The 13,181-nt window shown below is 41.2% G+C and overlaps 1 protein-coding gene across 1 annotated transcript; it reads left to right on the top strand.

Annotated features, from left to right (window-relative positions):
- Positions 1-421: 421 nt before the first annotated feature.
- LOC118228333 (aquaporin-9-like) lies at positions 422-11,301 on the top strand. The gene is made up of 6 exons (XM_035419790.1): positions 422-621; positions 1,862-1,988; positions 5,194-5,331; positions 6,083-6,201; positions 7,103-7,320; positions 9,319-11,301. The coding sequence occupies exons 1-6, from the start codon at positions 520-522 to the stop codon at positions 9,485-9,487; spliced, it is 873 nt and encodes a 290-aa protein (XP_035275681.1). The 5' UTR covers positions 422-519; the 3' UTR covers positions 9,488-11,301.
- Positions 11,302-13,181: the final 1,880 nt, after the last annotated feature.

The following is a 13,181-nucleotide window of genomic DNA, read 5'->3' as shown; positions in this document are numbered from 1 at the left end:
TGGAAGTATTGGTCCTGTAACGCAAGTTGTCGCAGAGCCTACTGCTTGATAATCTTGAAGCCTTTATGTGGGGATAGTCCCATGAGCTATCTACCATATCTTTAGAGGATGCAACTCCAGGATAAACAGTAAAACAGCCTAATTATGGCTTTTCATTAATATCCCGGGAACATATGTAAAGACACTAAACTTTTCTAGAACTGTGCTATTAAAAATAATTAAACAGGACTGTGATCGGAAGAGCAAAGTGTCTAGGCTCTATAAGCCTCCTTGAGAGCTATTTCTGATATGGCGTAGTAGAATCGAGGTGTGTGTGTGTGTGTGTGTGTGGAGGGGGAGGGGGGGGAGGGGGGGGGGGGGTGATGGAGGGGACGTAATGTGATGACAGTATGACAGGGTGCACAAAACTAATGTAGTGCCAGGGGGCGGAGGTTATACTCGAAGCACATAAACAGTAGCACACAAAGCTCGTCAATTGTTTGTCCTGACAAGAGTGAGGCATAATTCTTCAGCGCAAATATGGAGATAGAAAACAAGAGGAAACTGAAAGAGCGTTGTGCCCTGAGGCGAAACATCGCCAAAGAATTTTTAGCAGAATTTCTCGGGACATTCGTATTAATTGTGAGTACCCGTGCACGTATTCTTATTCAAATTAAGGTATTCTGTGATTATCATTCCACGACTTTGCTTGTATTTGTATCAGTTGAAGTAACACTACTGCATGTGTCAAAAATAATACTCAAGGGACTTATATACTCAAAGACTAATATATTCATAAAACAGTGACTGTTTGTTCTTAATTTTATTTAATTTCTCTTTGCTCGTGAATCATCTTGTCACACATCTGGACACTGCTTATTGATTTACAGCCTATTTTTGACACGTTCATAAAATTAGGGATAAGAAGCAGAGATATGACACGAGATGGTATTGAAATTTGATATTTGTAACTGAACCATAAAAACAAATATACTGCAAAACGACAGAAAAAATAACAGTTCATATCACTCTAGAAATCGCAGTGAATGTACCCTAAATCACTCAAAGGCCGGTAGAACGGGAAGTTTTTGAAAGTCTTTTGAAGATATTGAAGTTGAACTTGAAAATTATTGAGCAATAGGACAAGCACCAGATTGTTAATAGCCCAGGATATGACACATTTCTAGCATGTTGCCCTGTACACAGATCTTATGCTTCAAATGTGTATGCACCCTACATACCTGTATAATTATATAGTCATAAAATAATGTTATAAAGTAAATTAGTATTGTCACCATAGAAGCAAGTAGGCTAATGATATGAAGTGTATAAATATGTAATACGTTTTGCCCTGCTAGCGCTATGTGTTCATGTCCTACTTTTTGCCATGGTCTTATTGTGTTTTGATATTATATGTGTGTCTAGCTAATAATATAATATTACTCTTTATTTTCATGTTGCCTTTCATACAATTTAGTTTTAGACAAAGTGCTTCCTAGTGGCTGGTGCTACATGTCAAGTTCATACCAAGTATATTGTATCAGTATAGGATCATCAGTGCATCAGTATCAATGCTCATGACATCTATGTGTTTTACTGTCTCTGACCTGTTTTTCAGAATACCTCGGAAGTTCTGTCTGAACTTAATTAATCTGGATTTATGATCGGTTAAAGGGTAAATGTAAAAAAAAAAAAAAAATTATTTAAACTCTACATGTTTGGATTGTTATTGTTTGTTTGTCTCCGCATATTGCTTAAAGGCTTGTTCCAGACCAGAAATCTTTTTGTTGCATTTTTAATTTCCGCAATCATTGAAAGGAAATTAAACACTGGGTTCTCCCCCCTCTTCTGTTTGTTTGCCTTTTCCCCCTTCCTGTCCCAGCTGTTTGGGTGTGGATCCGTTGCCCAGACGGTGCTGAGTCGTGGGACACAGGGGGAGCTCTTGACCATTCACATTGGCTTCACTCTGGGAGTGATGATGGCTGTCTACATTGCAGGGGGGGTGTCAGGTAACCACCATGTCCCCTCTACACGCATCCAATACACTTATGGTGTGCAGAGGCCAAAGCTTTGTCCAATCAGATTTTCGACTATTAAAATTCATCCTGACGTACTGAATGGACAGCGCGCAAGTGGTCTTAAGCTGTTTCTGGCACACGTGTGGAATTACACTGAAGTCAGGGCAACGATACTGAGTTGGTCCTGTGCTGCTGCTCACCTCTTCCATGTACTCATTGCTGTTGCTTTCCAGTCTAGCAGCTCTGTTTCTATGTCTCATGGAGTCCCTGCTTTGGGGCAATAAGAGTGGTGCATCCCAGCTCAGAGCAATACAACATTAAAGCGCTAAAAGAAAATTCATGAGGTTTATATTTCTTGAGTGGGATGAGTTGGATGTTCATAGACAGTAAACCACAGTCTATCTGTGTTTAGAAGCAGCCCAAATGGGCAGAAGTTGTTGAAGAGGAGGGTCAAGCGCATATGCAATGCGTCACCCAAGAGTGAAATACCATTTCTGCAGAAAAGAGCTGTGGGGGAAAACAAGATGAGGACTCAAAGGTCATGTTTGGTTGTTTGTCACAGATAGAACTCCCTTGCTTTGATCTTTGAATGTATCATTCACTTCTGTGGAGTCTTCTATCTTTGTCCAGGATGCTAAATTAACTACCGGGAGCATCTTTTTAAGGTTTTCTTTTATGAATTGAATGAAGATATTTATTTGAGTTCCCAAATATAGACATTACTTTCTATTCTTTGTTGAGTGCTAACATTCTATAAGAGATCCTATATAGGCTACTGGTAGATAGAACAGATGAAGTCACATGGCCAGCCAGTATACTGTAAAGACATTGAGGTAAAGATTTTTTTTTTTTAAATGAGCAAATTACAGTACCTGTGCGACCTCAGTCAACGTTTCTAACCAGTATTTGGCTTTTGTTTATTAAGATAATGATTTCTGCAGTGCCTGAACCACTCCCAATCTACCCCATCTTAAGTGTAAGTCTACGATTTTTGTGGCACCTCTGTACAGGGATTTTAGGAAGGGAAATTGAAGGCAAAGACGTAAACCAGAAGTTTCTGGCATTCTCAACCCTGTCAAACAGATATTGGGCACCTGATCCAAATGTGGGACAACTAGTTTTTGCACATGTGAAAAGGGGGCATTGTCACTCTAGGCACACATTGAACACTTCATACACCATTAATAATGGGTATCACTACAGCAGGCCTTATGAGAAGATGAATTCACCATCACCTGATACCTCATTGAGTCTCAGTGTGCAGGCTAGGCTTACAAGGCCAAGTTGTGGTTTGCAATGTCCTGGATGACTTTATTGGGTACATTCCTTGGGGATTACTGGAAAAAGAGACCTATACTGCTTTGCCAGGCAGAGTGATGCAGAAGGATTGGGAGTCATCCACAATTAATCACGAAGGCATGTTGGTGGGCTTGGTGAACATGAAAGGGAGGATTCTAATTGGGACGCCAAACATGGACTTAATTTCATGTTTAAATCATTTGTGGAAAAAACAATTACAGAATGAATGGACTCATTTTCTTATCTTCCATGCCAGTAATTCATCCTTTTCCTCCATCACAGCATGATCTGATTACTGAACACTTTACTGAAAGTATTCAAGACCAAGCCTTACTGTCCTGGACCTGAAATGCAGCCAAACATAAATGGAGTGATTAGATAATTCACTGTGACTAAGTGAAGTTAGTCATCCTAGAATTTGAAAATGTATTATGCCAATCAACACAATAAGGTTTACTTTTCCAGATCTGATGCAACGCTAGACTCGAATTTGGACCCTCAAACAGCTATGGTCACTTTTTTGGACAATTATCTGTTACCTTTTATATTATGCCAAATTGTGTTTAGGCATGGTAGCTGTAAACAGGAACCTGTGTAAGTTGCTCTGGAGGCTTAAACAGAACTCAACATACACAGAATACATGATATAGATCAGTGAGCTTGGGAAAAACTGAACAGTATTGTTTGGAAGAATAACATGGTCTCTACTATATGACTGGGCTCTTCAGGGTAGGCCATGTGACCCCGTGATGATTACATGCTGCTCGGTGCTCATCTGTGAGGATGCTCTCAGGTATGGGATTAATGTGCTTTTCTAGGGCAGGCTTCCCTTGAGCGTAGAAGGAGTCTGGGTGCCAGGTGTGGTCGCACTCTCCCACAGGAGTGTGTTTTCCCTCCTCTTTCTTTCCATGATATCGTCCGAGCAAAGGAAATGGGCGTTCCTCAAAGCATCACAGTTACAATGTCATTTCCGACACGCCCGCGGTCTTAAGCAGATTCAGACAGATTATGTCAGACCCAATTCTGACTGGCTTTTTCAGCCGTCTGTTTTTGAACAGGGCCTGTGGATTAATTCTCAGTCAGTGTGGTGCCCCGGTGGTATCAGCTGTACAGAGGCTGCTGTTAACCTTGGGTGTCAAACAAATGGCCTAAGGGCTTCATTGATCCTGGGTAGTGTTTACTGAACCCCACGTATCACTTAGCAGATAAGACCAAATTAAGGCTCTGAGTCAGGAAAGAGGTTGCGTGTCAGCCTTCTGCACTGCAGTTAAAATACAGCTTGTTTCTATGAAATGTAGATGGAGAGTAGTCAATATTTCCTGGACAGAATATAGATGGAGAGTAGCCTGTATCTCATGAAATGCTGAAAATGTATTATTCTTTGAGTTTCAAATTTAAAAATACAGAGCAAACCAAAAATGCTTCAAATAAACATTTTGTGAAAATTGATTTTGAAATGTAGTTAAACTGAACCAAGTGATGTCCACATTAATATTACTTTATATCAGGAATATCATAAGGAACTGTTCATATAATCTGCCCCAGTTCTACAGTTCTATTAACAACAGTGATGGTGACTTAATCCAGTTATCCTGTGAAGGTATGAATTCAAAATGATGCAGCCATACCCATGTCACACTACAAATTGTTCCCATGGGTGTGGTTTCTGAAATGTCAACTTATCTCATAAGGCAGAACTCTCGCCGGTACTGAAAACTGGGTTGAATTAACTGAGGTGCCTTTGGTGTTATCACTAATAGGAAAATGACGTATTGGGTGCTCTGTTGCCTCTAAGTAAAGTGCAGACCACTCTATAGGAAAATGCAATGTAAAATATAGTAGAAATTATATTTCAGTGCACTCCTTATGAATCTGTGTTTATCACTTCCTCTCCCAGGAGCCCATGTGAATCCTGCTGTGTCTCTAGCCATGGTTGTCCTGGGCAGGCTGAAGGTGGCAAAATTCCCTGTGTATGTACTAGCACAGTTCCTTGGTGCCTTTGCTGGAGCCACAGCAGTCTTTGGGATGTATTATGGTGGGTATGGTCATATAATATGATGCTGTCATCTGCATACTGTATACATTATCATTGCAATCAGTGTGTCCATTAGCATCATCATTACCCTCATCATCACTATTATTATTGTGTGTGTCATTGCAATACTCATTGCTATGTTCATCAGCATCATCATCATCATCATCACAAACTTCAATATTTATAGTCTCCCATTAGATGCTAATGTTGACCCTAGATAACATCAGCAATGGCTATTCAGCAGGCTATAGTACATTCAGTAAGCAGACTCTTCACGCACTCTAGCAAAGCCATTGAGCAGGAACATCAAAACGATATCAGAAGCCGCAGTTAACCTCTCTTCTCCTGTGGGCTGTATGAAACACAAACAGCTCTAAGTTCTTCTCCTGTGGGCTGTATGAAACACAAACAGCTCTAAGTGCTTTATTGAGGTTTTATAAAAATGAACCACAGGAGTGGCAGTCAGGGGAATGATGTGTGGCAATGAGGCAATCATACTCCATTAAATGCCAGTGCTCATCATTAGTTTGGATAAATAAGACATTTCAGAATTAATGACTGTTATGTGTTTGCCTAAGGCAGTCAGCTGAATGTCCGTCTCGCAGCTGACTGAACGTGAGATTGCAGGATTAGCTACAGAATTCTGATCTTTGGGGAAAAAAATAATAACGAGCATTTCCCCGGTGCTGCAGGATAAGAAAGCAGAATTGCACAGTGATGACTTTTAAAGTTACGGATCTTGTTTCTTTAGATGCCTTCATGGACTACTCCGGTGGAGTCCTGACCGTGACTGGTAGCAACGCCACAGCTAACATCTTTGCCTCTTATCCAGCCAAACACTTATCAATCCTGAATGGATTCGTAGACCAGGTGAACAACCTCCAATGTTTTGTATTGTTGCATAGTTACATCCGAAAGGTCTAGTCAAGTCAAGTAGAACTTTATTTGTCCCCAGAGGGGCAATTGGTTATGCCCCTCCACATTGACCTGGCACTTGTATTTACAAGTGCCAGGTCAATGTACTGTGTGTGTGTGTGTGGGTGCGTACACGTGTGTGTGTGTTTGCATGTGTCGCAGTGTATATATGGGCAGAAAAGTGTAGATTAAGAGGATAATCATTAACTGCTAAATTAAAATGAACCTCAAATCCATTGAGGAGTTCTCTGCTGTATTCACGAAAATGATTAAGTTAAAATAGAATTAGACGATAAGGAAAAAGTGTGAATTTCATGTACATTAAAGCAAAGAAGCTTCAGACTGCCAAGGGAAATTGGGTCATGCCATATGGACACTGAGCACTCATCCAGTCTTTAATTAGAGGAAAGGGAAAGCCCTATTATAGGCTTTAACTAATAAGAACAGGCCAGGTTAGGATTCCTACAGAACATCACACAGGATGGTTATTCTTTTTTCATCATTTCTAGATGAATTTTTAAGATGATATTTCTTGGTGGTGATTACACAACAGATGACTTACATGGGTCTACAAATATAATTGGTATTTTAAAATTTCACAGATATTAAAATTCTGATTAAAATGGTGGAAAAGGTTGTTTTCTTCTGTTTGATTGCCTCACTTAATCAGTTTATGAGTGGATTTTATGGTGTCTACTGGGTTGTGTGTGTCACTCACAGAAACATTATACAAATCTTCTAACATTCTTCTTCACCTTCACTGTAATTTACTTAAACCTTGTTCTAGACTTCTACAGGACACAGCAGAATGCTCATTCAAACTAATCACATACCTGTCACCTTCTCTATTGGCCAGGTTATCGGAACAGGTTCTCTAGTCATGTGCATCCTGGCCATCCTTGATGGGAAGAACATTGGGGCGCCCAGGGGGATGGAACCCCTGGTCATCGGTCTGATCATCATGGCGATCGGGGTGTCCATGGGTCTCAACTGCGGATATCCCATCAACCCTGCCAGGGACCTGGGCCCCAGGCTCTTCACTGCCGTAGCTGGGTGGGGCAGAGAAGTCTTCAGGTGACCCATCAGAAAAGGGATGCTCCGTCCTGTTAGAGAAGGGTATTATGGGGGAGGTTCATACACAGTTAGACTAATTTTGTTGTGGAGCTCCTTTACAGCATTCTACCCAAAGGCAGAGAACGGTCCCTAAGTAAATTGTTATTTAAAGACACACACATTCATACACACCTCAGCCTAGCCTAGAAGAAAAGGCTGCACACATTTAAATGATTACACCTATATTCAGCTCAAAGGCATGTTTACCATAAAGAGAGGCTGTATAGATTTAAAGGGAAGAATCCACCCTATGATAGGGCAAAGGTGCTTGGACCTACGATGTGGGCACATTGTCTTGGCCATTTTGCCAAAGGGAGAGAAGTATAGGGAAGTAAGAGTAATGTGTGTAAAGGTAAGAATGGAGGCATCCTTCATTTTTCTCTACAGCAGAGCAAAGCTTTGAGGGCAATCTTTGCTCTCCTGACAAGCCAAATGAAATTTTCAACACCATGCCATATCTCCTGCATATTGGAAGGCTGTACCCCATTCGCTGGCAGAGGGAGAAACCCCCGTGCATAAATATCCCAGGCCTTGGTGAAGAGGACAGCCAATTTCATAATGCGGGTTAGCCTCCGAAGCCCCTGAGGCTTTCCCTGGCATTTGTCTCTATTTATTTGGAGATGTTTACTCACCTCTTTCATCAGATACTGCTGTTTTTCCTCCTGTCTGCCCTGCCTGAAAGCCAAGAGGAAAAACAGACGGGTCAGCAGATTCATTTGTTGATTGAAGATACACGTACAATTACGGGACAGCATGCATATAAAGAGAGCAACAAAACATATTTAAGAGCACCTCTTGTTCCGGGGCCCTGTCCATTGACATTGACAGTCAGGTACCCTGTCCCCTTTTGGCCAGTGTTCACATTACCGATATCCCGCTTAACTTTCATGAGAAGGAAAAACACCACTCCAGCAGATGTTTATCTGATTTAAGAGATTATGAAGATATATAAGGGAATCGCTTTAAATAGAGTGGTCAAGAGCTACCGCTAAAGTTTACATCACAGATGTGTGTCAGATCTTCTTTAATCTTCTTCTTTAGACCATGTATTATTTCATGAAAGCCTTTAAGTCCCTTTCAATAAGCACAGAGTAAGAATCTTGACATATAGATTTACGTACACTTAGTACAGATGAACAAATCAGTACATTTCCAGTACACTGAGAAACAGCTCGCACAGACAAGACGGAAGACTTTCCTGGTCTGGAGCTTATTCCAGTGGAGAGGAACAAATTGATGTGGGTAACAGGTGGTGATCCCACAGCTATGTGGGGGTGTTGAGGTTGGGGTGGGTCAGTTATGCATAATAACACCCTTATCAGAAGGGATGGTCACCCTGACCCTGAGACTGCTCTCATGAGATTACAGTCCATAATCTGCCCACCTCCATCCTGTTCAGCACACTGATCCTAAACTCTTAAGAGCCACAGACAGCTCACCACAGCTCAGTCTCTACTCTTGTCGCACTATTAGTACAGCCCCATTCGGAGTAATGGCTGGCGATCGCCATCACTGCAAACGGAGCCTAATCCCATTTCGCCAGGTCTCAGGGAGAGAATATAGCAATGTGGCGAGACTGCTATGGTCAGCACAGGTTAAGTACATGCAGGACAGGAAACAGCTGAGGGAACAGTCAATGAGGGGCACTGTAAACAAGGGTGAGCCCCCAACTAATCATCAAGCCAGGTCACTTGCGCAATTTAGAGATCGTAAATCATAAAATGAAAACAGTTGAATATAATGCACTTTGTGGAGACACAGATTTGCGTAGAGATCAGATTGTTGTGTTGATAGTTCATGTTAGGCTAACATGTGGCCAAGAGAATGTATAGAACAATGGCAGGACTGAAAACTATATTACGATGGGCATTTATAGAAGCAGGTAGAAGTGGAGTGGTACTGGAGCATGGAGGGCAGAGCTTTGACTGCTTACTGATGTGTCTGTTCTTACCTGTGCAGTGCGGCGGGACACTGGTGGTGGATTCCCGTGGTGGGGCCCATGGTGGGGGGTGTGGTGGGAGCGGTGGTGTACCTCCTCTTCATCGAGCTGCACCACACCGAGCCAGAGAAGCACCAGGAGGAGGAGAACAACGTCAAGGACAAATACGAGATTATCACCATGAGCTAAAGAGTACAGTGAAAGGTCGGGCTGTCTTCCCCTTTCATGTTGCAGGACCAAAACAGACTAAATTGTTGAGACATTGCTGTTTGAGTTATCCTCTCTCTCACCTTCCTTCCGGCCTCATCCTCAGTGTGCTGTCTAGGGAATTTTAGGCCGCTGGCCAGCCATGACCAGGCTCCAGTCATTGATAAAACACTACAGTATAGGCTATTATGTCTTCCCTGGTTTTCACACTAAGCATTATGTTAGCATAGCTCTGGACAGCAGGAACATAAATGTAGTTCTAAATCTGCAGGTTGTTCTGAGGCCACAAACAGGTAAAACTTTCACATAATGTTCCACCCACTGCTGCAGCTGCCAAGTTTGTTTGTATGTAGGAACCTCTCTGAAGTATTTAAAAAAAAACCTTCACAAAGCATTTATGATAAAGGAGAATAAAGATATGTTTAGACCCACTGGACAGTAATAACACGATCATTGTCCTTCTAGAAGGTTCCATCTTACACTTCAGCCAACCCTCTATATTTCACAGGTTTGGCAACATTTCTTCCTGAAATGAATGACCCAATACTCACAAGACTGGTGTAAGCAAATGGATGTTTCTACTCTGTGTATTTTGGACAAGCCCTGGTGAATTCTTTAAATTCAGAGAAATCATCCGTAATGTGTGTCAGCTAGACATCTTTAAACATCCGCTTCATTTTACACTTTGAGCTTAGAGCTGCACTTCCCGCTACACATAAGGTATCATACATATATCACATTTAATTAACTTTAACATTTTCTTTAATGGAAGTGGAAAACACGAAGGCAGACCGTCTTGGAATATATTATGCATGAGCATATCGTTTACATAATGGAACCAACAGAATTAAAAAAGAATTTAAATCGATAAAACAATTATGGTTGCCAGGAGTTCACCATGGCAGTTTACGTAATTACTCTCTGCCCCACTGGGGGATTGATAATAGAAGTTGATAATGCATGTCATGTCCAATATTTTTTTTAAAGTAGTAGGGTACTCTGCTTCTACAGGTCATATTTATTTGTGAGGTTTACATGAGTAGGGACACGCATGCAGTGAGCACAGACCCAAATGTTCCTCAGAGCACTGATTCTTTGTGCTGTCATGCCGCCTGTATGATGCAGGGTTAGCTGGCTGCACCAGACCGGAAGATTAGGATTATCTCGGCCCTGTCGCAGTGCTCCGGCCACTGGAACCTCACAGACACTCACTGATACAATCTGCATGCCTCGCAGGTTATTGCTACGTTCAACCGAAGCCTGTTATCATGGTGAAGTTGTTCAGCTACGGGTAATGCAGAAAGGTGGATTGAGGCGGGCTGGGAAGATGATCTGTGCCACATTGTCCAGAAGAGTCTCCAAGCCAGCCTTAAATCCATTAGCTGTAAAATGTAATGCCCTTTTTTGTTTTGTTGCTGTGCCACCAGTGAGCTCAATGTAAGTCTGAATATAAAAATCGATTAGTATTTATTAGCAGCTCTAAAAGCAACTAAATTGGAAACTTTAGCTGGCACTTAGCTCTTGCATGGTTGGTTTTGTTACATCTTTGTTTTGTTTTGTTTTGTTTTTTTTTACATGTAATTTAATTGCTTGATGCTCTTCACTAATTGTACATTTTGTTTTTCTTTTTGTTTTTTATGTCAAAGGCATTTTCACTTATATTTGTTCTCTCTGAGTGACTCCATACATTTAGAGAAAAAACATTTAAACATATTTAGCAAAATTCCTTTGTTATGAACGCCAAATTAAAATTGCATGTGGTAGATTTGCTGAAATAAAGATGAAACTTGTATTTACATTGATTTGAGTGTCATGATTTCACAATTTGCTGACATGAATATAATTGCTTTGTATGTACTGTACATTTAACAATATCTATAGAATAGAAAAATAAATGAAAGTATTTGAATCTGGCTTTCAAACAGACCTTCCAGCTAAAAAAGAAATGAATTCACAATTCACAAAGAAAACAGAAGCAAATACAGGCAGAAAAAGCCGGCCGTGGCTGCAGAGTACCCCAATAATTCATCCAAGCGTGACAGAGGGCTGTGAATAAAACATATTCAGAGAGCGATTGCTAAAGGTTATGTAATGCTCTTGTGAAATGGATGAAGCCTGACTTTCTGTGCCTTTGTTTCAGGCCCAATGCGTCTGCGTGCATTTCAGTGAACGCCAACACCCCTGATCCTTTCCTGATCGTCCCCGCACACACCACACACGCCCAACCCCCCATTCCCCTTCATCCTGCATGCTCTCTGGATCCCGTGGATAAGGGACTGCACTCAGCAGCTCATGTCATCCTCCAGAACTGGCTCGCTGGCTTGCAATGAGCCCTTTAAAATAAAGTCACTTCTGCCACTGCAGTATCTGACATGTAGTTCTGCTGTGCAGAATAAAAATGCTCACATTGATAAATATTTTGGTACCTTCTCTACGCTCATACAGAAACTGGTCCATGCTACTCACTCCTCACTCTACACAACCCAGACAAAGACTTAGTGATTACTGTCAGGCTTGTGGAGTGTGTGTGTGTTTGTGTGTGTGCGTGTTCGTGTGCGTGTGTGTGTGCGTGCATGCAATCATACATGTGTACATGTGTATTTGTATGTGTGTGAGAGAAAGAGAGGCAATTAAGCCGGAGAGCACATAGGCATGCTTACAGAGATTCATGATTCATGACGCAATGACTCTCTGTTCTGTTCTTCACCTACAGCTCAAAGTACCATCTCACTGTGCGTTTGACCCATTCTCCCTGTACTTGGCTGAATCTGACATGTATTCAGTATACTCTCAGTCACAGCCCGTTCTCTTTTCAAGTCACGGCTTGAGGTTTATCAGGTGGGAGCAAATAGATAAACAGGTGTTGACAGCAATGCTGATGCATGGTTTGAATAAGAAGCTCTGCTGTTATCAACAAGTTTATGATCTGTAACTGGGTACGTCAGATGGCACGTTTCATCACATTCTCAAGCAAGGCCCAATCCTATTTAATAATGAAGAAGCACAAAAGGGTAGTATTGCTCACAATGTAACTATAATTTATTTCTATGCACATGTAAACTAATTGGCCACCAATTCCATGCTGTACATAGTCCAAAAACCTGGATTTGGATGAGCATAAATAATTTTTATACTATATGAATTATATTATATAAATGATAGTTTATGTCATTTAATGTAAAGATTTCTTTTCCCTTTTCACACTGCAAAAATGCTGATGGTAATTAAAAAATTGAGGACACAATGATGACTATTGCCATTTCTGGAGTCTATTCTTTCATCTGTTAAAAACATTTAAAAATCACCAAATGCAGAACTGCGCAAAAAGGTAAATAATTGTTAAAATGTTAAATATAAATTCAAGCCAACGATAACAGATATTTTTGAAAATCCAGACCCAACTTTGTTTCACAGTGCATTGTGGGATATGCATAGCAGAATCCAGAGCTGTGATAGGTGCTCCTCCCTCAGCAGAAGGTGTGTGAGGGGCAGGAAGCTAAACAGGCAACTAAACAGGCTATGGCAACCAAAGCCAAAGGTGTGCAGTTTTAGGCTTTCACTCTTGTTTCCTGCTGGCAGACTAAATGCCAGATTGTCTGTCCCGCCAACACACACCTATGTCAACTGCAAGAAAGGTAAATGAACTGTTATATATTCGTAATGAATTGCGTACTGT

Source organism: Anguilla anguilla, chromosome 5, assembly GCF_013347855.1.
Source record: "Anguilla anguilla isolate fAngAng1 chromosome 5, fAngAng1.pri, whole genome shotgun sequence".
NCBI classification, from domain to species: Eukaryota; Metazoa; Chordata; class Actinopteri; order Anguilliformes; family Anguillidae; genus Anguilla; species Anguilla anguilla.
This window is presented reverse-complemented; position numbering and strand designations above follow the sequence as displayed.